This window comes from Acinonyx jubatus, chromosome D1, assembly GCF_027475565.1.
Source record: "Acinonyx jubatus isolate Ajub_Pintada_27869175 chromosome D1, VMU_Ajub_asm_v1.0, whole genome shotgun sequence".
NCBI lineage: Eukaryota > Metazoa > Chordata > Mammalia > Carnivora > Felidae > Acinonyx > Acinonyx jubatus.
The window spans coordinates 57,092,620-57,120,608 of record NC_069390.1 but is presented as its reverse complement, the minus strand read 5'-3'; the positions used below and the strand labels follow the sequence as shown (position 1 = coordinate 57,120,608).

Below are 27,989 nucleotides of genomic sequence, written 5' to 3'. Positions count from 1 at the left end.
CTGTCCAGCCTTGAAGTGCCCTCCTCAGTGGACCCTGCCTTCTTCTGCTCCCTTCCATCCATCACCTTCATTTTCAGCATTTGACTTTCAAATGTTGCCAATGCTGATGGATAAGGGAGATCAACGGGTGAATGGTAACTTATCCTCTATTTACATGACACAGCACTGGTTCCTAAACCCTTTTGAGGATTCACTACCTCATCAGACCCACATAACGCTCAGTGAGTGCTAGGGCAAGAAGTATGCTCCTGCTATATAGCTGAATAAATTGATTTCCAGAGAGGGCCAGTGGTTGGCACAAAGTTGCCCAACAGGTCAGTGGTAAGCTCTAGGACAAAGACCCTGGACTCTTGACCCCTCCTAGCCTAGTCCTTCCTGCATTTTATCCCAAGGTCTCTCCTGGTAATGTACCCTTTAGACAATGCTGTTAACTTGAGTAGACTGCAGTGAAAGTTAATGAAGTTCTGCTCCAGGTAGTGGTTAACAGGTTGTGGTACCAAGTAATCCAATTTTCTGTGAGGATGGGCATTCATATTCTTTCACTTGCAAGCTGTATACACTCAACTCAAACTAGCTTCAGAAATAAATAAAATCAAAATTAAAAAAACAAAAAACAAAAAACAAAACACTGGGGGCTTATTAGGTCCCATAACAGGGAGAAGTCTAGTAGATACCATTAGGACAGTTTCTGCCTGGCTCCATTCTTTCAGGCTTCTCCTGTGTTCAGGTATTCTCCACCCACTGAGGAGAAGCCAGCTGTCTGTGATTCCAGGCCTCCAACCTCACATGTAAATGCTCCCAGTGGAAATAGTACTTGTCTTAAATGGTACTCGTTTCCCTTTGGATATGCTATTACTAAATAGCTAGGAAGGTGTGTGGGGGTGAGGAGGGGAACCTGATGAAGTCATTAAAACTCTGGGGAGGTTTAAAAATTAGAACTCCCCAAAGGTGTAACCATAATAGTAACTGACAAAGTTAAATCTATGGCATCAGCTCTTCTGTACTCCATTTTGGGATAAGGGAATCTTTTACAATCACTGGACTTATTTATGTTTTATATACTATTTATGGTGCTTGAAATGCTCAAAAGGATCAGCTATACTAAATTTGTAACTGATATTTCTGTTGAAGGCAGTTTAATCAAATTTGTTATTGTTTAGATATTCAAGAGGCATTCAATGTTTTAGTGAATACGAGTTTGAAAAATTGAGTGCTGAAGTTCATGGAGTAGCACGTATTCCTCTCAAGCGCAAAGGTCCCCAGACATTAAGCAATCTAACAAAACACACAAAAATAAAATCGATCATTGGACTTTTAAAAATGTATCAATAACTATTATAAAACTATTTGTAAGGGGTAAATTAGCAGTTCTCTACATTTATTCTTTCAACATTATGACTCTTTGTGTTATGATGAAAGAGATGCCCATTTAAAACTTTTTCAATGGTCTATTTGTTTTAGAAAGCAGAGTACAAAGTTAAGTATGAGTCATGAGTTAAGGTTATCACCCCACTTCACTGAGGTATTTGTGGCCTCGCCAGCTACAATTTGGTATTAAAAATCTCAGGTTTTTTTTTGCAAAAAGACGTTAAGATGTGCAGTGACCAGCACCGGGGCTGGTGTCAGATGGGGTGATTCTGTGTATCCCAGTTCCCTCACTTAATCACTCAGTAGTTACTGTGTAATACACAATCTAACCAGTTATGGTAATCTCTGCCCTGTTTCCCCCCACCCCTGCAATAGGCAAGTAACTATGTTCCAGTGACAATGTGTACAATACAAAGATAATTTTTTTTGTATTTTTGTAAGGTTTATCTATTTATTTTTGAGATAGACAGGGTAAGCGGCGGGGGGGGGGGGGGACAGGGGAGGAGAGAGAGAGAGAGAGAGAGAGAGAGAGAGAGAGAATCTCAAGCAGGCTCTGCACTGCCAGCACAGAGCCCAATGCGGGGCTCAAACCCACAAAACTGAGATCATGACCTGAGCCGAAACCAGGAGTCGGACGCTTAACCGACTCAGTCACCCAGGCACCCCAAGTACAAAGATTATTAGTAAAGCTTTCTGAAAGTAAAAGTCCTTAGGAAAAGCAAGAAAAGTCCTTAGGAAAAGTCAAATCCATTTTTCAAAAGAAGTTGGGTACAAATTAGACAGAAGTATTAGGATAATCATCTCACTGTTCGACAACAACAAAACAAACAGCAGTCATCGGAATTAGGCTCTTTATTCATGTTCTTTGTTTCAGAGTCCTGGTAGTTTTTATGATACGGAGGGCACTTCTGGCACTTGGTATCACGGAGCCAAGACATGCTCAGACCACACTGAACCAGAGCACCCCCCTCTGACAGGCAGTTATAGACACTCCAATCAGGGACAGAAGGGAAATACCTCTGAAATGACAACCCCAAGTCAAGGCTTAGCTTCAGTCTTAGGCTGTCATCCTGGGACATCCGGGATGACCTGGAAGCAAGCCAGAATAGAGAAGACTAATTTACTGAGTGCTCAGCAAGTTTAGAACACTATCCAATCTACAGGGGATACAGTATGCTTCTCCCTGTGGGGGAGCTTGCCCTGGCCTTGTCTCTTAGCTCCAGAAGGCCAAGGATCTTTGACTCATTTATTCGTTCAGTGAAACTTTACTGCTGTCTGTTCTGTGCCAGGCTCTGTGACAGGCCCCATGCCGGGTGCAGAGGACAGAGAGAAGAATCGGACACAGTCCTTACCTTCAGGGAATTCAGAATATAATAGAAAAAGCATATATTTATAAAGCAACCATTGTGATTCAAGGTAAAAAGGACAGAGGGAGGATTCATAGAGACTTGGCCCTCAAGGAATTCAGAGCCTCGCAGAGGCCTACAGGGCACAACAACAGAAATACATGGCAAGCTGTGGTGATGACCAAAGGGAGGCTTCCATTGTGCACTCTGGCAGCACAGGAGAGGATGGCATGACATCTACTGACTAATGCAGTGGGGAAAACTCACAGCCTACTGAAGAAGCCTGAGCAGCCTAATCTGGCTGAAATGGAAGCACTGAATCCTACTACCCTGGAAAGGAGGCTGCGCAGCCTTAGGCTGACCTCTATGGGTCCCTCGGGCTACCCAACAGACAGGGTGCCATGTCTCTGATCTGTGGCTGCAGTTGCATAATATCCCATGGATATGAGGGGGGGATTGGTGACCAGGAGAAACAGGTCCAAATATAGCATCCAAATAACGAGGGCCTGAAGTACATAATAGTGGCCTAGGAGTGAGGGCATCCGGAGTTGGGGAGCATGAGCAGCACCAGCAGGTTGAAGGGATCAGAAAATGATCTGGGTACAGATCAGCAGCAGGAGGTCCCTACCTATGTTTTCCTGCACTCCCAGACATGGGCCATGTGTGCTGGATGGATCCATTCTAAGGGTCCCAAGACAGGGGGGGAACATCTACAGGCAAAGGACCACAGCCTCTCTAGTCCTCTCTTCACACTTCTAGATTAGAGGCCTCCAGTCTGCTGTCCTCTTTCCTTCACAGCTGCCATCACCTGCCCAATATTTTTCATTCTACCAACCTGAAAGGGCTAGAAATGGGCTTAGTTAGGATACCAGTATCATGGCATTGGACCCAGGGCCCCGAAGGCTTGGGTAATTGGCACAGAGTTGGAGTGCCTCCAGCTGTTTTTGTTAGTCACGTGGAACATGGACAAGTTGAGCCAGCTTAAAGTTACAGGGCTGGGCAGGAACTTATCTGTAGCCTAAACTGTGGGCTCATGCAGGCCTCCTTCCCTTTCCATACGTGTTGGAAACAGCTCCAGCCTGTTATCATTTCTTCTTCACAGAGGCCTCCACCTACACCATCTCTCCAGCCTCTGTCTCTATCTGTGCCACATTCTCTCTCTTCCTTAAGGTGCCAGGACTCCTACCCTGCTGCTCTTTTGCTTCAGAGCCACCACTGCCCACTCTGTTCCTCTCCCTAATCCTCATTCTGGATTACTTCTGTAATTGGATTACAAATGTCGGATTACTCAATCCTCTTTTCTTGCTATTCCTGAAATATACACACAGGCCCTTTGCCTATGAGGAGTTTCACTGCTAATCACTAAGGAGAAGCAAACATGAAGCAAAGGGGAAGGAGAAAGGGAAGGGCAATTCAGAGATGGAGAAGACATCCAATGAGTGCTGGTACTGGACGGCTGTGGTCCACACTGGCATGTGACTGAGGTCCCTCCTTGGATGGTTCCAAAGAAGTCTTGATATTTTCATTTTCTCCATCCCTTAGACCTTGTGGGAGAACGGAGCCACCCCCCTGTTCCCATCTATTTGGGGATGGTGTTCAGGAAAGCTTTGCAGAACAGGAAGTTTCTACTACTACTCAGGAGAGGGTTGCCCTTCCCCAGCTCCTCCCTATACCAGCAGCTCTGTCACCCCCTCCACTGCCATCTCGACAGAGGTCTTCTCTGACAGTGGGATTCATATGAAGGAGAGATAAGTATTCATTACCCCACCCAACAACTGGCAGCCCTACATGCCAGACAAAATGTAGACACCCTTTAGCAGGCGACAAAGAGCCACAAATAATTTTCAACCAGGGAATGTCAATAGGAAGCACCTTACATTATGCAAGGCTCTCAAGAATATTTAGGTAAATGTACAAATGAGTGAATGAATGATCATAACTGTGTGCTGGGAGAATAACTTTGACAAATGGCTGAGAGGCTAAGGGAATTTTAAGAAGTCACTCTAAGCCATGGACTTAAGCCATATGCAGGAGTAGGTGAAGTTAATCTCTGCTTTCATCCTGCACGACTCTTCCCCATAGGACTGGGGCAACCGCCAACCCCTAGCCTCCTAGGCTATGCTCCAAGACTAACACTTGCTCTCTGGGCCATTACTCAGCACCAAATATAGTTCTCTGATACAAGGTATTTTTCTCCTAAAATAGGGAGGAAAACCAAGTATCTCATGATAGAATTTCTGTTACAATAATAGGCTATGGGGAAAGAATCTAAAATAAGAACAACCAATCTGGTATCATCTGAGAGACCCACCACTGGCAAAGTTTAGCCCCAAACCCATCAGACAAAGAGGTAGCCCTACTCCACAAACAGTATTTGCAGCAGGTCCAAAAAAACAGGCCTGATTCAGAGGTCTGAGGTCCAGAGACCTTCCTAATGGTTTTCCTAAAGACATCCTCCATGGGTAAAGAAGTGGCTAGGCCAGAACAACATTCTGAGAAAAATGGGCCTGGGGGAAACCCAGAAGCCTGGTCAAGCCCTGGGGCAGATGACTCCAAGCACAATGAAGATGCAACTAAGACAATGACATCAAGAGCTACCATCACCTCAACTTAAAGCCCAACATCTACAAACTAGCTGCATTGATCTTCTTGAATTTTCTCCCACTTCTAGCCCCATAAACTGTGAGCTCCTTGAGGGCAGAGACCATGGGAAGTTCTGTCCAATGCTTTAAAGTCCTAATCCATGTCCTTTTCTCATCAGGAACCATCCTAGTAAATGAACTTCAGGTTCATCTTCCATAAAAGTAATGCCATCAGAAACAATATGTGCACCTGGGTGGCTCAGTTCGTTGAATAACTGACTTTGGCTCAGATCATGATCTCACAGTTTGTGAGTTTGAGCCCCGCGTTGGCCTCTGTGCTGACAGCTCAGAGCCTGAAGCCTGCTTCAGATTCTGTGTCTCCCTCTCTCTCTGCTCCTTCCCTGCTCATGCTCTGTGTGTGTGTGTGTGTGTGTGTGTGTGTGTGTGTGTGTGTGTGTGTGTGAATAATAAATAAATGTTAAAAAAAAATTTAAAAAAATATGTGCCATTATCAAGGGCCACTGGCATTGAGCTTCTCACTTTCTCCTTAGGGAGTAAGCATTCCAGATAAGGAAGGAAGATTGAACACAGCTGCAAAGCTGGAGAAGGTAGGTGACCTCATGATCCTACTGTTTTGCCCAATTCCTGTAGGACAGAGAACCTATAGAGTTCTAAACATGATTAAAAGGGTGTGTGTGTGTGTGTTTGTTATTAAGAACAGAACAAAACATCCAGATCTTCCTTCGTGCCAGAACACCTGCTTGTAGCCTCACACCTGGATGAGTGGTGAGTCATTGGAAATGATGAGTCCTCTGACTTCCCTTTTGAGATCAGAGTCTGCTACAGAGCCAGAATTTGCTGATCATGGAGCATGCAGACACTCTGTCTTTCCTAGAAATGAGAAGAAGAAAAATCCCAGAACCAATCCTCTCATTTTACAAATGGAGACCTGACGCCCAGAGAGTTCAGGTGATATGTTCAACATCCCTCAGCAAGACAGTGGCACAACCAGGACCACATCATGGTTTCCCAAATCATAGTTCTTTCCACTGTAGTAGCTATGGAAAAATTTTCATTTTGCTCCTTGGAGGAGAAGGAAAAAAGGTAGGGAGCACAATATTAAGTTTTTGGATTCTCTGTAGGCTTCAATAACTTCTGTTAACCTGGCCTCCATTATCCTGGCTGTGGTTGCCTTCTGTGGTTTCTTTCCATGGAAAATTGGGTCCTAAGTCAGTTTTTAGCTTTCAATTGGCTCAGGGTTCTTATCAGGGCTGGTGAAGTCCCCATGCACATGGCTCAGGATCTCTCGGTCTGTAAACAGGCGGAAGGCAATCTGCTCACACTCTCGCTTGGTCCCACATTCAAACAGACACCCAAACAAGCCCTCCTTTTCCAAAGCAGCCAAATCAGAGTAGCCACAGGGCCCGCAGTGCAAGATCCAGGGGTGGGACCAGCAGGCAGCATCCAAGGGGGTCTGATTGAGGTAGATGCCTAAGTTGACCCTCCGCTTCTTACAGGTTGGGTGTGAGTACAAGAGCCATGATTCAGACAGTGTTCCAGCTTCTTGCTCTAGCCTTAGTGATCTGTCCAGTAGAGGGCTCTGCTGAATGGTAGAAGCATCTTTGCCATTAGGGTCCTGGCACCCACGTAAGATCTCCGGGGGCCGGAAACTCACCACACTGCCTTGGCAGCCATGCGGGGGCTCACAGAGCTGTCGGCTCAGGGCTAGTCTCTGAAAGCATTCACCACGGTCATTGCTGAAAGCCTCCGCCCGGCACCTGTTTGGTGTCCGGGCACTGCAATACAGCACAGGGTTGCCACCCCTCCCAGTCACCTCTGCCACTTCGCACTCCACTGTTGCCATGGGCTGAATGAGCCTGCCGTGGTGCCATGTGGCCCCTAGGTCATCACTGTAGATCATCAGGGAATGAGGCTTGGCTTTACATGGTAGCCGGAAGCAAAAGAACCAGTAAGGGATGTAGTAGGCATATGCAGGGATGACCAGCCTCCCCGACTGTAGCTGGATGCCATGACCTGGGCCCACAGCGAATGTGGCCCAACGCTTCACCTCTGCACCAATAACCTCTTCAGTCAAGTCCCTCACCTCGCTCCATGAACAGCCAGTGTCTCGACTGCAGATGAAGCAGAGGCGGGCTGCATTCCTGCCTGACATGACCTGCTGACGCTCGGTGACATGGCCTCGCACACAGATGAAGAATAGGTATACACAGCCGCTTTTCTGCTCCCACACAGGACAGGGGTTCATGGTCCGATGCCCAGGTAATGTGGCTTCCATCAGTGGCTTCAAAGGTCCCCACTAGACAAGGGGAAGGGGGAGAGAGCAGGAGTGAGAGACTAATAGGAATACATGAGGCTCATTAAAAGCATTAGTCTTTTTCAGTGATAAGAAAGAAATGATATTAAAATCTATGAAATCATGAAGGCTCAAGTATTCACTAAGTTCTCAAACATTACAGGATGATTTATAAGGCTGGGAAGAGGCAATGCTAGATATTGTATAAGCTGTCCCCTCTGTCTAGAACACTTCCTCACTTTGTCTAGATGCCCAATTCACCCTCCAAACTCAAAAGTCCCCTCCTTTGTAAAGCTTTCTATGAACTTCCTCTGCTCCCCTCCTCTCACCAAAGCAACTGGTAGCTTCCTCTTTGTACACACAGAAGAGTTATAGAACTTATTATATAATAATCATCCTTTTTTGTGTGACTGGCTCCCTTCCTAGATTATGAGTCTTTTGAGGAGTACCCAGCACATGATAGGAGCTAAACAAATATTTTTTAAAAGAAAGAAAAACCAAGAAAAGTAGAAGGAAGTAGAAAAAAAAAGAAAAAGAAAAGAAATGAAGAAAAGTAAAGCAAAGTGGACAAATACGAAATTTAGGCAAATAAAGGGAAATTTAAAACAAAGAGTTTTTCCTTCCTCTACTATCCTGGGGAGGCAATTCATAACACTGGCATTAAAAACTCAAGCATGGAGTCAGAGATACCTAGTTCAAACCAGCCTTCATCACTCATTGTGTGACCTCAGGCAAGTTACTTGAACTTACTTTACCTCAAATTCTTTATCAATGAAGTGGAAAATGTAACAACATGCTCACACAGGAGTTGCTGTAAGGCTAAAATGAGATAATGCCTACTCAGACATATTACAAAGAAAGGCCTAATCTCCTTAATAGATTTTTAAAACTGTATTATAAATTGGTAAAAAAAAAAATTCCAGAAACCCATCTGAAATGGGCAAAGAGGAAGACCAGACAACTCACAGAAAGAGGAAAAAAACAACAAAAACATGTGCAACCTCACACATAAAACAGAAAAGCAAATTAAAATTAAAATTGATGTAGTACCTTTCATCTAACAAACTGGCAACGGCATAAACTTTGACAATATTCTGTTGGCAAAAATGTGAAGAAACAGGTACTCTCTTATATGGACCAAAGTGTAAAATGCTTCAACATTTATGTAGGGCATATCAAAATTCCAGATGCATTCATCCTTTCCCAGCATGCCTAATTCTGGGAATTTATCCTAAGGTATATCTGCTCATCAAATTAAGTATATACAAGATTACTCACTGTGGAATTGCTTGGAAAAGCAAAATATCATGAACCCAAATATTCATCAACAGGGGACTGGTTACATGAACACACAATGCAAGAGATGAAAAAAGAAAAAGGAAGGCCTCTATACCTTGAGATGGAAAGATCTCCCTAACATATTGTTAAACGAACAAAGCAAAGTACAGACCAGTGCATGCAGCATGCTACTTTTTGCATCAGAAATATGGAGGAAAAGGACTTCCTATAACAGCGAACTAGGTAATTTGAACCAACATTTCCATTGAGACTGGAGATGACAGATAAAATATTAAGACAAAAACATCTGGCTAAAAGCATCAGGGAGGAAACAAGACCAAGAACTGAGAGAAGTTCATTCAGAGAGGTTGGCCTGGTATTTCAAGTCCTTTTTCCTCTCAGGGTATCTCTGCTAATTCTCAAAGAGATAACTGAAAAGCTGAGAAGCTGAACAATTTGTTTGACAGCCTTATGGGGCTAGAAGGACAAAAATTTGGGGCCCTGGTAAACCCCCGTGCTTTAAGATGGAACTTTAAAGAGCTAAATGCAGAGCAAGGGTGAAACTGAAGTAGACTAGCCTTCACAACCACCACTCTAGAAAACTGGCTGGCATTATCTCCTGAAGGGGAACAAAAAAACATACCCTATGATCCAGTAATGACATTTCTAGGCATAAGTCCAGTAAAAATGCATGCACGTATTAGCAAAAACATGTACAAGAATATTCAGAGAAGCCTGTACACAACAGTTCAGATAAACCTCAAAAATACTGAACAAAAGAAGCCAAACATAAAGAATAAAGATTAAAAACAAGCAAAACTAAACTCCAGAGCTATAAATAAGGATAGTAATTATCTCTGGGAAAGAGAGGGGGGATAAGAGAAGGTTCTGAGGTACTGGTAGTATTCTATTTCTTGAGCTAAGTGATGAGTCCACAAGTGTTGGCTTTGTCAGTTCACAGAGCAGACATCCATGTTTTGTACATTTGACATTTATGTTATGTTTTCTACATATGTGTTACCACTCCACGTTATAAACATTTTAAAGAGGAGTATTGGGGCGCCTGGGAAATCTTGTCACACACTACAACACAAATGAACTTTCAGGACATTATGCTCAGTGAAATAAGCCAATCACAAAAAACCACACCTACTGTATGATTCCACTTACACGAGGTATCCAAAGTATCTAAAAACTCATAAAAACAAGGAAGAATGGTGGTAGCTAGCAGATGGGGCAGGGGGAAATGAGGGTTGTCCAAAGAGTATAAAGCAGCAGTCCGATGAAAACGTTGCAGAGATTTGTTGCACCACAATGTGCCTATAGTTAACAAAACTGCAATGTACACTTAAAATGGTTAAGATGGAAAATTTAGGTATATCCTACTACGATTAAAAATTTTTAAATGTTTATTTATTTTTGAGAGGGAGAGAGACAGAGTGTGAGCGGAGGACGGTCAGAGAGAGAAAGGGAGACACAGAATCTGACACAAGTTCCAGGCTCCTAGCTGTCAGCACACAGCCCAATGCAGGGCTCGAACTCACAAACCATGAGGTCATGACCTGAGCCGAACTCGGACACTTAATGACTGAGCCACCCAGGAGCCTCTATCCTACTACAATTTAAAAAAATTTGGGGGGGTGGGCACCTGGGTGGCTCAGTCGGTTGGGCATCCAACTTCGGCCCAGGTCATGATCTCGCGGTCCATGTTTAAATAAACATTAAAAATTTTTTAAATAAAAAATATATATAATGTATTTTTTTTAAACCAGCAAACGTGAAAAAGATTAAGAGGTTTTAGCTGATGATCTACTTAACATTAGTCAACTGTATTATGCAGCTGCCAAAAAAACAAATGCTACTTTATGTATTAAAAGACTGCATTAAAAGGATAAAAAACAGGATAGCCACCTCATTGCTGAGCTGGTCAGTCTATCCTTGGAGCCCTAAATTCAAAGGACCATTCTTTGAAAAAGGACACTGACATTCCAAATCAAATCCCAAAGACAGTAATCACAGCTTTCAAGGGCCCAGAAACGAAATCAAGACTGTGGTCTTAAGAGCCACTTGAAGCTGGCAAGCACCCAAATCAAAAGACTCAGAATGTATGAATACTGCTTTCAGGTACATCAAAGAGCATTCTCTGGAAAAGGGACTTTCTATTATGTACAGATCGGATGTCCCAGAAGCTGGAACAAGACCAATGGGTAATTATAGAGAAGTACAGGTTGTCTCACTCCAAAAACAAAAGTTAACAGTTGCCACAGGATTAAGTTCCTCATCTGAGGAGTTGTGTAAGCAGATCCTTTATAGAAGATGACTAATGTTGAATTCCTACTATGCAATTGCTATTATTAATTACATTTTATAGATGATGAAACAGAGAAGAGTCAAACGTCCCAGGTCACATGGCCAATAAATGGTAGGTCTTGCCTGACTCCAAAGCCATGTTCTTAACCCCTAAGATATTAGTAGCTACCAAGGGAATACAGAAGATCTCTTTACTGGGAAAGAAGCTAGGCTGATGATTCTTCTAACTTCAAGATTCTACAGACAGATAAATCAGAGAATGGAAGGGATAAAATACAGAGAAGGGAGAATGAGTTCAAGTGGACACATCTGTGAACGTTTCTGAGGTTACACAACAAGCATGGTCCAGTAAAAAGTGCTCAACAGACTAACTGTTTGCAATAGAAAGCAGGGCAACACGACCGCAGGCAATGCCTGTCCTGGAGGGAATAAAAAACTAGAACTCCAAGGTAGGCTCCCCCGCTGGGCCTCTCTGGAGGCCAATGATACAAGCAGAGGTGTGGTCCTAGGAAGCAGCCATGAGGAAGGCTCATGACAAGATGGGTGAAAGAGCAGGGACTGAAAGTTCCCTAAAGTAAAAATCATTCCCACAAGGAGATGTGAGCAAGTCATCCAGAGCAGAGACAGGGGTTGCTGGCAAGGCCCACATTCAGCAGAAAAGCATTTGCGCTGTAATAGCAAAAAAAGAAAGAAGAAGAAAAAAAAGTCATCCCTATAGAGGTAATGTTTTCATGGTGATATCTCCATGAGTAGAAAACCAGCAGGATTAGAGTGCCTATTATAAAGATATATATGTTTGTTTACAAAAGGCTCTCAAATCCATGGTCTCATCTGATCCTCACTTCAACCAGCTCTGCAAGAGAAAAGAAAAACGGGATCTGAAATAACCCTATACTCACAGGGCCAATGAAATAACCCTATACTCACAGGCCCAAGGGCAGCAATCATTCTTTGCTCTCGAAAAATGCAGTAAAAATATGCTACTTAGGGGCAAGGGCTCCATCCCCACCTCTGCTGCTTAGTAGGTGTGTGTCTGAGGCAAACCACTTTTTTTTAAAAAAAATTTTTTTTTAACATTTATTTATTTTTGAGACAGGAAGAGACAGTTCATGAATGGGGGAGGGTCAGAGAGAGGGAGACACAGAATCTGAAACAGGCTCCAGGCTCTGAGCTGTCAGCACAGAGCCCGATGTGGGGCTCGAACTCACGGACCGTGAGATCATGACCTGAGCCGAAGTCAGCCGCTTAACCGACTGAGCCACCCAGGCGCCCCTGAGGCAAACCACTTTTAATCCCATTTCCTCCTTTATGATGGGGATAGTATGCACCTCACATAAACCATGCAGAAGGGGGAGGATTGTTGTTATCCTTGCCCCCACCATCTGCTAGTTGTCTTGAACAAGCTACCTATCTCTTGGAATACCAGGATCCCTGATCAGAAAACTGGACTAACGATGCTTCCTTCCTTCCCTGGATGACTTATAAGAACAAAAGAAAATGTGAATGAAAAACACACCACATGTTAGCTGAATTTGAATGAACCGTGGAGGCCTCTGGAATCAGAGATGGAATTTAAAGCCTGTTTCTGCTGTTTTATTACAGCTATGTGACCGTGAGCAAAGTGGCAACCTCTCTGAGCTTCAGTTTCCTCATCTGCAAAATGTGACTGACAACCGTGCCTATGTCACAACAGAGTGGTTATCGAGAATCTAATGTGCACCTAGCACACAGGAAGTACTCAGTAAGTGAGAGCCGTTGCTTTTACTGTTTCTTTTTTTCTTCCTCATCTCCCACGCAGGGTTCTTCCAGCACAGATGGGAAAGGGCACAGGCCCTGAAGTGCTCTAAGCAATGTGGAGAGAGATTGAGGCTGAGAGCCAGATCTGGGATGAGGAGTCACCTGTACCGAGAGCCCAGTCCTCAACCCTCGCCTCAGCACCAGGTGGAGAGCATCCTCATCCCTGCTCGTGGAGCGCTTCTCTGCAAAGGCCAGGAAGGTGTGGGTGGGGGGGATGTAGAGCAGGGCTGGGATCCGGTAGGTGATCCCTCTCTTGTCTTCCTGCTGGAACAGAGGGCTGCTGAAGGAGCACGATGTCACTTCTTCCATGACCTCTGCAAGGATAGGAGGCAGCTAAATGTGGGGCCATACCCAAATGCTGGCCTGTGCACAAGTTCTGCTCTATCATTCTATTTCTGAAGATCACACACAGGGAGGCACGGATGTACTCAAACGTTTACTTTTTTGTCCAAAGGTAACACCATGGTCTCAATAGCAAAAAGCAAGCAATACGCATGCTCATTGAACAAATCTATCCTCCACACTCTGGGGAAATCCTATGCAGCCTGTGTCAAGTATGTCTTTACAGAGATTCTACATGGGCTGCTGCCAAGCATCCAGGGGTATTACCAGCCTGGGTGGTTTCCCATGTCAAATGGGAGATTTTAGGCCATTCAGATAATATAAATATAAATCCAAATCCATATGAGGAAAAGCCTGTGGTTAAGAACTCTCTGAGGAAACTTTCCCCCTCTATTAGAGCCTAGGATAAGAGGCAATCTTTATCATCTCTCTGTGTCAGCAAAAAGAATTCTTTTTACCTAGTCCACCATACCAGCAGGTGCAGACTTTCAAGGGACCTAGTTTCACGCAGCGATCTTAGTTCTGCTACACCATATGGGCCCACAGTTTCATTCACTGCAACAGCAGGTCTACTAAAGCCCAAACTTCTAGGTAAGTGAGAGCAGCAAACATCCAGGGCAACTGAGGTCAGGTTACAGGGCTAACTAGTCTGGCTTTCAGTTTACTCTTGGCTTCTAGGTCCCTGGGAATTTCTCTTACTTTCTTGCAATTTCAGCTATAAAGGACTTTATTATATTTTGTCTACAATGTTACAGGTTAGCTAGCCTGTCATAATGCTGAAAATGTAAGTCTGCAGGTACACTTCTCAAAGAAATCAGGGGTTCTACTTCTCAGAGGCCCAAAAAGGGAATCGAGCCAGACAGAAGCAGGCTTAGAATTTTTTTATCTTTCACTATCTGTCATTCAAACCCTTTCATATAAATCACTTGTAAAAATTATCAGACTATAAAAATGAGGCCCAGAAGGCCTTATTCATTTATTTAGTAAATATTTCTGGGTGCCCACTCCAAGTCAGGCCAAAAGGTAGGTGCTGAGGCGACAAAAAGGAATCAGAAGTCCCTGCCCACATCCAAGTGAGGGAGACAGACATACAGGGACAATTACAGTATCATGCAATAAGTGCCACATTAGAGGTCAACATGATAGCGTGTAGGAAAACAGAAAAAGGATCTGTCTAGATCAGGGCAGTGGAGGGTTTCTGGAGAGAAAAAAACTGAGTCAAGTGAACTCCTGCCTCATATCCTTATGCTCTGTGCCTAGAACATTTTTGTTTCACATAACCACAGAGTTCACTCCCTAAACTCCTTCAGCCCTGTTCCCATGTCATCTAATCTATGAGGTCTTTCCTGACAACTCCCCTGCCCCTCTCTATCCCCTCTCTGCTCTCTTCTCCATGCCACTTATCATCCAGATTATACTTGTTTAATATATACTACACAACAGAAGCTCCATAAAGGGCAGGGATGAGTCTGTTCTATTCACCGCTACACCATTATACCTAGAACCATGCCTGGTAATTGATAGGTACTTGACGAATTATCTGTTGAATGACTGAATGAATGAGTGAGCTGGATCTTAAAGGATGAGTAGCGAGTCAGCCAACTGAAGGGTGAAAAGGGCAGAGGGGGTGAATGTGAAAAGCCTACAAATGATAGAAAACAGTGAGCTGTGGGGACTGTCGATAGTGCAGCATGACTAGAACAGAGTGCAGAAGTGGGACTGAAGGGGTCAGCAGAATCCAGGTCCTGGGAGGCCTTGCTACCTTATTAGGGTGTTTATCCCACAGAGAGGGAGCCACTCAAGAGTTTTTGGCAGAGGAATGGCATGATCAAGTATGCATTTTAGATCAATCTCCCAGGTAGCCTGTGGGCAATAAACTGAAAGAAAAAGTTGCACTGCTTTTGGCCACAGGTGCCTAGTGTCAATCAAGACAAACTTATCCAAAGGCATACCAATGATTCACTTGGTCACTTGTTTCTAACTTAAAGAAGAACCGTGACTCACTATCATGAGAGGAATGGGGAGTTAGCCTCCGGAGTCCAGAAGAAAAGCCTCCTCCCCTCACTCCCAATTCTGTGCTCTCAGTAGCAGAATTGAAAAGCAAGTGGGAATTGTCTTCTTCACAAAGTACTAGAGCACACCTCTCTCTCCTCAACTCAGGCTCTCCTGCCAGAGAAGGTCAGGCTCTCCTAAGTAAAGATCTGTCCTTGAGCCAAGCTGGCATGATGGTTAAGAACATAGGATTAGGACCCCACTAGGACTACCTGACTTTGGGCACGTTATTTAACTTTCCTAATGTTTCAGGATCCTCATATATAAAATTCAGTAGAGTTGTTGAGAGAATTAAGCTAAAAATTAAAGTGGCTGTTACAGAGCCCATGCCATAGTATGAGCTCAATAGATGGCAGTTATTATTTTTAGACTGTCAATCACTACATATTCTACAGTTGACTGTTGGACAACACAGGGATTAGGGGTGCTGACCCCAACTCTGGGGGGTATAAACTTTGTGTATCACTTTTGACTCCCCTCAAAACTACGAATAGCCTACTGTTGACTGGAAGCCTTACCAATAACATAAATAATTAACACATATTTTGTATGTATAGATGTATTATATACTGTATTCTTACAATAATGTTAGAGAAAAGAAAATGTTAAGAAAATCACAAGTTATAGAAAACACATTTATAGTACTGTACTATATTTATTCAAAAAAATGCTTCTTTAAGTGAAACTGCAATTCTAAGCTGTGTTGTTCAAGGATCAAGGGTAGTCTTATTCCTTGAAACCTGTGGATGGTGATGATGATGATGATGATGATAACAGTTACAACTCTTTCTTAAAAGTATTTAAATCCGTCTACGCCTCTGGGAAAGATTGTATTTAAACTCTCATGCGCCCACACATTAATTACAAGTGAATACCACACTATTAATGATCAGTTAACACATGATTATTAGTTCACACCCATGAATTCCCTGGGTGATAACAATAAAGCAAATAGGCATGGAGTGGGGAGGAGCAACTAGGAAAAAGGAGAGGGAGAGGTAGTGGGGACAGCACCAAAGCGGAAGCACAGCTTGTCATATGGGGCTTGATTCACATCCCATCTATACTTCCGTGTGACCTGGTGCTAGTCACTTAATCTCTCTAGGTCTTGGGACTCCTATGCTTGTAAAATGTAGATAATACCTATATAAGATGACCAATATGAAGAACTACTCAAAAGTGCTTTATAAACTTTAAAGCACTATATAAGTAAAAATATTAAAACTTTCGATGTCTTCATAATTTCACTTATGGCATTGATGACTCTGGCATTGAAACCCAAACTTTAACACAAACCATATACTGGGAACTAAGGATAGAGAAGGATTAGATACAGTTCTGCTTTGGTGTCGTTCATGTTAGCAGAGAACTCAAGCTATTAATTGCTACTCCATATAATCCTCCCTGCTCTCTTACTGGGAGAGAGTATAGTGTAGCCTGGACTTTGAAGTGTAATGTGCTTTGACACTTACTAGCAAGTCATTTTATCTCTGAGTCTCTTTTTTCTGACTTGTAATGAGGATAATGCCACCTATTTCTCAGCATAAAAGAACAACGTAATTCCAAAGACTCCAGTTAATTCAGTGCAGCAGGCAGCCATCAGTGAACCCCAGAAACAGGCCTCCCTAACTCATTTATTCATTCTTAACAATTAATATTTAAAAAGCACCCATCCTTTGTCAGGCCTGTTGAGATCCAGCACTCCAAATCCCTCTCATTGTACACATGGGAAAACTCAGTCCCTCGGAGGGGAATAAGCTTATATTAGGCCACCTAAGTTAGTAGCAGCAAGCCTGGACCAAGATTCAGGTCTCCTAAGTTGCAGCTCGGGACTCTCTACAACCCATACAACCCTTTCTGGTAAGGACTGCCCCTGTCTTGGTTCCCTTTCATCTCTAAAATGGTAATTCTACGGTTTAGGTTTGGCTTCGTTGGAAGGAAAACAAAAATAGACTAGCCAAGAATACTCTCTGGCCATGTCTGAATTCCTGGCCCACTGGAGGGCTCTGACTCAATATTCCCCTCAGACTGGATTTCCTAAGCCCAGGCGGTGCCGCCGAGCCTGTCCCCACACTCAGAGTGCCCCACTTTTCGGGGATCTCGGCAATGTCGCAGTCCCGCTCACCTTCACGGGACCCCGGCTCCTCCATCTCTCTTGGAGCAGAGCTGGGCGCCGGGCAGCTCTCAGGTCTCGGACACCGAAGCGCGGGAGAATGAACCACGCAGGGGGGAGAGGGAGAGAGACTGCAGAAGACACGGAAGCAACACGAAAACTGAAAAAAAAGAAGGGCGACACGGCCACGGAGAGAAGGAAACACCGACAGACCCGGACGTCCAGACTACCCAGCCGGGAAGCAAAGGCGGGGACGCGCGAAGGCGGCAGCTGGCCGGCGGTTGGACCCGCAGTTGGCCGCTGCCCAGAGTCGGCCCCGCCCCCATGGGACGGGCGCAGGCGAGGCCCCGCCCCCTCGCTGCCTCGCCGCCACAGTCCTTTCTCTCCCGCGCCCCTAGCCCAGTCCCAGACACCGTGTGGACCTGCCCCTTGCTCTTCCCGACCACCACCAGCTCCAGCTTAGCCCCGAGATTGGCTTTGGCTCAGGCCCTGGGCCTACCTCTGCTCCCGTGGGCCGGGCAGCAACCTGGCCCCGCCCCCCACCCTTCCATTTCCTCCCCCTTCATCCCTCCCCTCAGACCCCTTGCCCCACGCTCGTATCTATTGGTTGCCTGTCAGCTCATAGGTATCACCGCCTAAAATTTCCCCGAACAGCCTGGGAGTCCAGCAAAGGTTCCGGCCCGCAAGAAAGAACTCCACAAAAAGAACCAGAGATCCAGCGCATTAGACGAACCCCTCCCCCTAAAAAAATTAAAATTATATGTTATTTTATACGTGTGTACATGATTATATGTTGACAAAATAATAGTATTATAATCCATTGAATAAAAACCCATGAGTTCATATTGACATAATTATATAGAATTCCAATTAATAAATGTGGACTCTGCTCAGACGATTTGAACACAATATAGCTTATTCTGAACACCTGCTTTTCTTCTGAGTCTGGAATTTTGGTACATGCCAGGCAGAGGGTGCAGACATACCAGTCCCCAGATTCCCTAGGCAGAAACATGGTGCACATGCTGCATTTTCCTTGCTGGGGGAAAGTGTGCTTAGTGCAACCCCTCAGGAGAAGGAGAGAGCATACGAAATACACATGGATTCCTTCAGACTCCACTTGTGTCTTTTTCTCTTATGATTCAATGTGTCTTTACTACATTGCTGTAATAAAGTTGCTGTGAGTGCAACTATTAGGCTGAGTCCCATGAGTCCTTCTAGTGAGTCTATGAACCTAGGGGTGGTCTTGGGAACCCTTAACCAAATACCATATATAGTTTTAAAACTTGTAAAACAATACCATATAGTGTTGAAGAAAATGCATAGGAATAATAAATACTAAATTCAGGGGAGTAGTTACTTCTGAGAGTGCAGGGAGTAGGACATGATTAAGGATACCCAAGGGACTAATTTTTTAAGGTGGTTCATTTTATTATTCTGTAAACCTTATTATTTGTCTAAAACATTTGTTTTTAAAGATTGGCTCCCACAAAGTCCTAGGGCTCTTCACCCAGACTTCTCCAAACTCACAATCACCAATCCTGTAGATCAATCACCAAGTCAATTTTAGAAAAATATCTAAAGCTAATGCCAGATTTCTGTCAATTCTTTGACTGGTGGTCTTGGTCTTATGCCTGAGACAGTGAGTTGCAATCTCTATATTTGGAGGCGATAAGATCTTGGCTCAAATCCAGACTTCCCACTCCCTACCTCAGTGACCTTGGCAAGTTATTTAACTCCTGTGCCTCAGTTTTCTCATCTGTAAAATGGGCACTCTTGGCACTCATCCTCATTCATGGCTCAAATGAAACAAGTTTCACTTCCTGTAACCTCCTAGGCCTCCATGTTAAAATAGTTACTCCTCTTCCAACCATCACAGTACCTTACACATCACTTCTGATGAATTTTATTTGCCACTCTATTGGCCACCCTGATTAATCTGACAGTAATGGGACTTAATCCATCCTAAAAGGATAGTATCAACAAAACTCCAAGCAACAGGATGAGACCAATCTACAAAACTGACCTTACCCATACCCAAGGCCAGGGCTCAACTAGGTAGAAAAACAAACAACATAAAAAAACAAACAAACAAAAAAAAAACAAAACAAGAAAACCAACCAACCATAAGCCATCAAGGTCTGCTTTAGAAAGCTGGGTGCCATTCTCTTATATCTATATTGACCTTAAACCCGGCCTGAGGCATTAATCTGGGTACAGAGAATGTATTAGTGTTTGCAGACTCTACCTGGGCCCACAAGGAAGTCAAGGGCAATTCTATCATCCATAACCACATTGGCCAGTGAACTGAGGCTCACCCAAATGCCTTCCAGGGCTGAGGTGGTATCATTGTTGCCTTCAGCTAAAGTCAGGGATGAATTTCATATCAACATTTCAAACAGGATGACCCTCAAGATAGGATAACTTCTTGCAGAACGTGCATAAATAAATCAGCCAACCCTCCGGGAAGTTCCCCTATGTAACCAAAGGCAGCTTCATCTTGGAGGAATCTCTACAGTCATCTGAGGGCTACATGATCTAATGGTGGTTCTTCTTTAAACACTTGAAGGTTGCTTATGACCCTCCCTACGGAACAAGGCACGATGTTTTCAGGGAGGGGGCAAGTTAATGCCTGACTTCCACATAGAAGGTATAGTCCTGAGGTCATATGTGATACCCCTGTTTACAATTGTTGGGACCTCCTAACTGGGACCTATTATCAATTAGGGGACACAGGTTGACAGTGTCACTAATGAGGCCTCCTGATACCTGGTAGGCTTCAGAGTCCCCATCCACTTAAGTATGATTGAAACCAGGCCTTATTTTTGGAAAGACGGTCTGATGGCAGTTGGCCCAAACTGTCCCATATGTCCACACCAACAGTGAGGTGGACCCCATAAGGAAACAGCAATAGCTACAAGAATGGGGGTGACGGAGACATGTAGACGTTGTGCATTTTACAGAGAGGAATAGGAGCTGCAAGTGCACCTGATGTTTCCGATAAGACTTCTCAGTAGGTTAAAGGGAATGACTATCAAATTGTGGTCAGAGCCATCTAGTGGGGGATGTCAAACCAAGTAGTCAGTCAAGTTTATGGAGTTTGCAACAGCTTGGTAGAATTGTACTAGGCCATTTTCCTTTCAGAGAAAGGTTCTAGAGGTGACTCTTTTTCCAAATGTCATGATCTAGGACCATGTCAAACCAACGAGAGAATCCAAGTGCCTGAAACAGAATTCAATGAGAACCAGAATTCAATGTGACTAGGCTGCCACCTGGAAGTTGTAAGTAACAAGGTGGGCCTGGGGATGCTGTTAGGGCAAATATAACATCATGCCTAACAATGGTCAGGGCTGAAAACAGAATTTTCAGGATAAATCTACACAACACTCTCCAATCCCTCTCATTTTGATCATTACACCATAAGCAGCTATGAGAGTTAATTTTATGCATCGCTTTGACTGGGACACGGGGTCCCCAGATATTTGATTAAGCATTATTCTGGGTATGTCTGAGGATGTTCCTTGATCAGATTACCATTTGACTCAGTAGATCCAGTAAAGCAAACTGCCCTGTCAAAAATAGGTGGGTTTCATCCAATCTGTTGGAAACCTGAATAGGACAAAAGTTGGGGTAAAGGAGAATTCACTCTATCTGCCTGTCTTCAAGCCAGGAAATGAGCCTTTTTTTTCTGGAGAATCTTAATACTGCAGTAAAGACAAAGTGACCACTTTCTGGGGACAGCCACATTCAGTGGCCAAACTGCTTTACAAAGGTGTATTGACCAGGACAAGGTAAGTGAAGTAGTCAGAAATCTTGTGACTGTAGGCTGTTTTTTCAGTAGGCTGTCCCAACATTCAACAATAGTCGATACCTGTGGATGGAGGAGTGGAAAGTCAATCAAATACTTTGATTATCAGCCCTCTGCTGTTGAGTGGTTTTCACAATAAAGAGTCACCACTGTCAGAATGTATGTGGTCAAGGAAAACAAAATCATGAGACAGATTAGTTTCAAGATCAAAACAGGGTAGAGTTGGCTGATTGACTAGAACAGCAACACTGTAACCTGAAAAAGTATCCTGTTGAAGCACTATTGGTAACCTCAAGAGGGAACCAAAGGCCTGACAGAGTTAGTCAGCCAGAAGTGGATGGAGGTCATGCCTGGGCTATGTGGCTTCACTCATGGCTAGACTAACAGGACTTTTTTTTTCTTTTTTTAATGTTTATTTATTTTGATAGAGAGAGAGACAGAGCATGAGCAGGGGAGGGGCAGAGACAGAGACATAGAATCCTAAGCAGGCTCCAGGCTCTGAGCTGTCAGCACAGAGCCTGACGCGGGGCTTGAACTCAAAGACTGCGAGATCATGACCTGAGCTGAAGTCGGAGGCTCAACCGACTGAGCCACCCAGGTGCCCCTAGACTAACAGGACTTTTAACAGGAGTCACAAACCTGGCATGTAGTGGTAGCCTCTGCACCAGAAGCATAAAACTTTTACTCTGTGCCCAGGCTATGACGGTGCATGTAATGTCATATCTGGTATGATGATGGATACAGGCAATGATGGTGGCAATCTGAGTGGTTACAGGCTCCAAATTTGATTCCAGTTGGTCTTCAGTGAATAAGCCCCCACTGTGAGCATCTACATGAGTGATCCAGACAGTTCAACTAATAGCTGCAATTCATTTTTAGTGTGTGGCCAAGAGTGTCTTTAATCTGACAGTCTATGTCTGCCAAGTGATAGACCATAGCCCGAGTCAGTAAAAATATAACATGTTTGGTCTCTAAGGAATGCTTAGGACGAGGGTCATAGCCTTCAATTCAGCCCATCATGCTGACCAGCCTTTACTGTAGTCAGTTTCCAGAAACATCACTTGACATCGACAGCTCTTAACTTAGCTGGACCATAAGTGAACCAGGCTCAGGCATCTGACTGGGAAAGTCTCTGTAATCAAGGGCCCTTTTGAGCCAGTGGCTTTGCTTCAGGCAGCTGAGTCTTGGAATACAGTCTTTCCAAAGGAGTGGGTATCACTTTTTCAAGTAAAACTAAGATGGGCAGCGGCTGCATCCCCAAAATGCATCATTTCCATTTGACTAGGGAAGGCTGCTGGGCTTTTTGTTAATTTCAAGTTTGAGTTCGTGTAACCCAAAGTGGGGATGTTAGGCCAGGTACCAGGCTTCTACAGGTCGGACGTCATTTCAACAATAGCTCAGTAGGAGCCTCCCAGCTGTCCAACTTTTTCAAAGGGTGTACTTGGTGCCTGCAAAGGATACGTGGCACTGCTATATTAGGAAATGGGCTGAGTACTCCAGCAGTCACCAAGTTCTCACCTAACTAAAGCTGTTGATTTTCCTTTCTCACCTCTTAGGATTCTGTATTTTGTTATGCTACTCAAGAGGAAACAGGAATCACTTCTCTATAAGCAGTAGTCCCTGAATGGGAGACTTGCAAACTTTCACACTTCAATTTAATGTATAATTGCTGTCAATAACACATTACTGTGAAAGCCATACAACAGTAACACTGAGCCAGTGTAGAGGCTCCCCTACAGTTATTTAGTTTTCCTTTCCTACTACAGACTTTGCCCAAACCCTGCCAGGTGAAGTCAAGCACTCCCCCACTCCCCCCACCAACTTCAGGGACTCAGACCAAGCAATCTGAGACCGATATTGCAAGGCACAGCCACAGCCACCAAGAAATCATGTTCCAACCGAAGAGTTTGAGGAAGTCACAGGAGTAGGAGAGGCTAGCCTGCAGGGGGCAGCTGGGTCAGCAGGAAGGTCTTTTCTCTGACTCCTGCTCTGGGGTCAGTGCTGCCTTTTCCCTAGTGTACCTCTTGGCTCTGAGGAGCACCTAGGGTTCAGGGGCTATTTTTTTGTTTGCCCACCTTGCATACTACCATGGATCTGCCCCACAGTCCTTGGTACTTCTGACCATTCCTGTGCCCAGAGCTCCCTGTGCCCATGGGACCAAGTAGGATGGTGACTTAGATGCTTATATTCAGTAGAGTTGTTAAAAGGGAGTCCCTCTCCTCCTCAAAGATCCCGAACATAAATAGCTTCTTTCCTTAAAACAAAGGGAGAAAAGGATCAGGGGTTATAGAGACTGGCCTTGTGTCAGTAAACAAGGTCATGTATTTACTTTCACTTCAAATGGCTACCTGCTTGGTCATAACAAACTCCTAATATATTTGGTCCATTCAAACTCTGTATCTTTATTGCCATTTATTTCACCTTCAGGGAACCCTCTACTCATCAGCCACAGCCATAGAGCCTTCAGCTGGGGCCACAGGCTTACTGCCTTGTTGTCAAAACATTCTTTCCTCCTCCTGTCCAGAAAAGAGTGAACAACAACCTAAGTACCATTTGGGCAATGTGTTTCAATCCTACCTCTTGCTGTTTTGCTTCAAAAATTTCATTAACAGGTGGGACAGTGAAGGACCCTTACCCACTTGCTCAGCAGTATTTCCTACCAGACCCCAGGTTATTTTCTCACATCCTCTCACCCGACCCATGTCCTTTCTCTTGTAGAAAGTCATGGCTACCTGTATCCTGTCCTTGTTACCCAAACTGTCAGACTAGCCTATGAAAGGGCTACAATTTTATCCTACTTGCAACTAACAGGTTAGCCTACTATTTTATCATGCATACTGGTAGAAGACATGAGATTCCCAGATCAAACACAAAGAACTTTTACACTTACAGGAAGCAATGTGAGCAGGTTTGTGCTAGTTCTTCAAGCCCCCCTCCCCAACAAAAGTGACTTGGGGTAGGTCTAGATAGATGGATGCCTACACATGCAGGGGGATGTGTCACAGGAAAAGAACCCTGAGCTTGGGAGATTCAACATTTTTATAGTGCAAAGTAGGGAAGAGACTTTACTTCAATTCTCAAGATTGCTTACTGCCAGAACACTAAGATATGCCCCAGGAAGTGGTCAGGGTCTTACATTCACATGAAGTGAGAACATGCAGGGGTGCTCAGGGCTCATGGTAGATTGCTTCTCCTAACAGTTCTTCATTCTCTAGTGGGTCCCCTTTAACAGCATTATAAGCCAAATCCAGGGAACTAAGAGCTTGAATACTACTCAATATTCATCAGTGGTTTCCCATTGTCACAGGGTTTGACACAGGGAACTCTTCCCAAAGGGCCAAAGCTCCCTCACAGCAGTCAAGACCCCCTGCAAAAAGTTCCCAGTCCTTTACTGTGGTCTCTGAACAGATCTAAGCTTGGCCTGATAAACTGTAGGAGGGGTTTGGCTGTTAAGACAACTCAACAGTTGCCATTCTTCCTTAATAGGCATTCTGTATCCGAATCCCTTCTCTCCCAAGCAAACTAGCTGAAGTTTAGAAAATTCACCTGGTTTCTGCCCACAGAAGTAAGGGATTTCCCTCTTTTCATGCTCCTGTAGGGGTGTGTCTGTAACTGCTGTCTGAAAGGAGGAACCTGCTGCCCACTCATGATGAATATTAGTGTCACTAGTTATAATAGGGTGGAGAGCCAAGGCTGCCAGATTAGTGAGGAAATCCATTAATGGTGGGATTCACCGACTGGAAAGTAAGCAACAACCAGGGCAACTTCTGAGCAACTACCTGCCTCTGAACCTACTTTCCCAGTACTCAGAGCTTGCAACCATCTTCTCCAACCCTATTTCTAACAGGGAATAATGTATTTAAATGTATTTATGGATTTCCGGAGAAGACAAGATAGCAGAACAGCATGAAAGTTTTTTTTGTGTCTCGCGTCTGTGAAATACAGCCAGATCAACACTAAACCATCTTGCACACCTAGAAAACTGATTTGAGGATGAACACAACAATCTGCACAACATGAACCACAAAATTAAGCAGGTACACAGTGTGGACAGGTGAACTGGGGAGGAGAGAGGCCGCAAAGGGCAGGGAGCTGTTTTTGCTTGCGGACAGAGAAGATGGGGGGGGGGGGGGGGCAGGGAGTATGAGAAAAGCACCCTCCCCCCAAAGCAGCTAGAGAGAAAGTGGGAAAGTGGAAACAGCCGCAGGGACTTAACTAAAAAAGGGAGAAAGGAGAGGGTTTAAATTCCATTAAGGCTCTATAAACAGGGGGAGCAGAGTCTGAAACTCCACAGCTCTATACCTGGTGGTGCTCTGGTGGGAAGGGCGAATCTCCAGGAGCAGAATAGCGTCCGGGAGGTCCACGGGCCACACAGAGAGAAGCAGTTCCATTGCTGGAAGGACATTTGGTAGAGACTGTGTGGCCGGCTGGTCGCAGCAGACCCCAGAGAACACCCACATTCGCTGGTGCTGGAACAAGGTCGTTAAGGGTGAAACCTGGTACCAGATGTATGTTGTGATTTCCCATAATCCCTGAAACGCTGGTGCTATATGATCGTGTTAACCTTTTCTGGGGCAGGCTGGCACCCAGTTGCAGTCTCCGGGCATCGGCAGGAGCACAATCCTGCGAATATTCCTGGGTGTGGCCGGCACTGGCCATTGCTCGGTGAGACCCTCTCCCAAAGGATCTGAGCGGGTCAAAGCCACAGTCCCTCAGAATTGAGGGGTTAGGAAATACAGCCGCATCTGAGGTAAAACCCAGGAGAGAGGTGCCTCCTGGCAAACTGAAGGCTTGGTCACAGACAGTGTAAAAGCAGGGAGTGGACAGAAGCCGGAGACAAAGGACGGGTGTGCGATTGCTGGTTGGGGAGAGCACAGAGTTCCCGCACTTGAGACTGAATAGCTGGGCTACGCCATTTTCACTCCTCCTGCGCATGCGCATACCCACCTACAAGCACCATAACAATGCACCCAGTAAGGTAAGCAGTGCCATCTAGTGGAGAATGGAGCCGTTTAAACTAAGACCCGCCCAACTGGGCCAACCTCACTTTTCAGGAACAACACAAATCTCGCCGCCTGCTTAGTTTATGGACTATAAAGTGCTTCATAGTTTGACCTCTAGGGGAAAACGATGTAGTTTCAATCGTATTTCAGTCTGTTCACTGGTACATCTATTCAAATTTTTTTTTCTTTTTCATGAATACAGAAATAGAAATTATTTTTATTTTCAGTTTTTATTAAAAATATTCTTCCTTATTATTTTCTACTATATTTTTTACTTTTTTTATATTTTTCAAATTCTATTTTACTTCCATAATTTCATTTCACGGTATTCATTTTCTCAAATTTTCAAATGTTTTTTCTTTTTTATCCCTTTTTTTCCCTAATCTATTAAACTCCTTTCAAGAACCAGACCACAACACACCTAGGATCTATATTATTTATTTGATTTTGTGTGTGTGTTGTTTTTAATTTTTTAATTTTTTTTTACCTTACCAATTCCTTTTCTTCAAAATGACGAAACTAAGGCATTCAATCCAAAAGAAAGAACAGGAAGAAATGACAGCTAGGAACTTAATCAACACAGATACAAGCAAGATGTCTGAACCAGAATTTAGAATCACGATAATAAGAATACTAGCTGGGGTCAAAAACAGATTAGAATCCTTCTCTGCGGAGATAAAAGAAGTAAACGCTAGTCAGGATGAAATAAAAAATGCAATAACTGAGCTGCAATCTCGAATGGATGCCACAGCAGTAAGGATATGAGGCAGAGCAGTGAATCAGCATTATAGAGGACAAACTTATGAAGAATGAAGCAGAAAAAAAGGGAGAGACTAAGACAAAAGACCGCAATTTAAAAATTAATCAGTGACTCATTAAAAAGGAACAACATAAAAATCATAGGTGTCCCAGAAGATGAAGAAAGAGAAAAGGGGTAGAAGGGTTATATGAGCAAATCATAGCGGCAAACTTTCCTAACCTGGAGAAAGACACAGACATCAAAACCCAGGAAGCACAGAGGACTCCCATTAGATTCAACAAAAACCGACCATCAACAAGGCATATCATAGTCAAGTTCACAAAATACTCAGGCGAGGAAAGAATCATGAAAGCAGCAAGGGGAAAAAAGCCCTTAACCTACGAGGGAAGACAGATCAGGTTTGCAGCAGACCTATCCACAGAAACTTGGCAGGCCAGAAAGGAGTGGCAGGATATATTCAGTGTGCTGAACTGGAAAAATATGCAGCCAAGAATTCTGTATCCAGCAAGGCTGTCATTCAAAATAGAAGGAGAGATAAAAAGTTTCCCAGACAAACAAAAATTAAAGGAGTCTGTGACCACTAAACCAGCCCTGCAAGAAATTTTAAGGGGGACTCTCTGAGAGGAAAAAAGATTAAAAAAAAAAAAAAAAAAAAGATCAAAAGCAACACAGACTAGAAAGGACCAGAGAACACCACAGAAACTCCAACTCTACAAGCAACATAATGGCAATAAATTCGTATCTTTCAGTACTCACTCTAAACGTCAATGGACTAACAGCTCCAATCAAAAGACATAGGGTAACAGAATGGATAAAAAAACAAGATCCATCTATATGCTGTTTACAAGAGACCCACTTTAGACCTAAAGACACCTTCAGATTGAAAGTAAGGGGACGGAGAACCATCTATTATGCT

At 44.0% G+C, this 27,989-nt stretch overlaps 1 protein-coding gene across 7 annotated transcripts; it reads right to left on the bottom strand.

The window, feature by feature from the left end:
* Window positions 1-2,205: 2,205 nt before the first annotated feature.
* On the bottom strand, window positions 2,206-27,590 carry NEU3 (neuraminidase 3). Of its 7 annotated transcripts, none has more exons than XM_027039831.2 (4): window positions 25,613-25,916; window positions 17,515-17,633; window positions 13,098-13,309; window positions 2,206-7,613 (listed from the first exon to the last, which is right to left on the bottom strand). In XM_027039831.2, the coding sequence occupies exons 1-4, from the start codon at window positions 25,768-25,770 to the stop codon at window positions 6,534-6,536; spliced, it is 1,569 nt and encodes a 522-aa protein (XP_026895632.1). In that variant the 5' UTR covers window positions 25,771-25,916; the 3' UTR covers window positions 2,206-6,533. The 7 variants fall into 7 exon arrangements, with proteins under 7 accessions (XP_026895632.1, XP_053059668.1, XP_014931051.2 ...); XM_053203693.1 differs by having other exon boundaries at window positions 13,104-13,309; XM_015075565.3 differs by lacking the exon at window positions 25,613-25,916 and adding an exon at window positions 18,002-18,050.
* Window positions 27,591-27,989: the final 399 nt, after the last annotated feature.

What these genes read in the sequence shown, in the direction of transcription:
- NEU3 (XM_027039829.2), bottom strand. Translation starts at nt 26,251, where the DNA reads ATGCGCATGCGCAGGAGGAGTGAAAATGGCGTAGCCCAGCTATTCAGT. An exon ending in TCCCACCAGAGCACCACCAG is followed by an intron (nt 7,614 to 25,612) that starts GTATAGAGCTGT and finishes CCCCTTGTCTAG; the next exon opens with TGGGGACCTTTGAAGCCACT.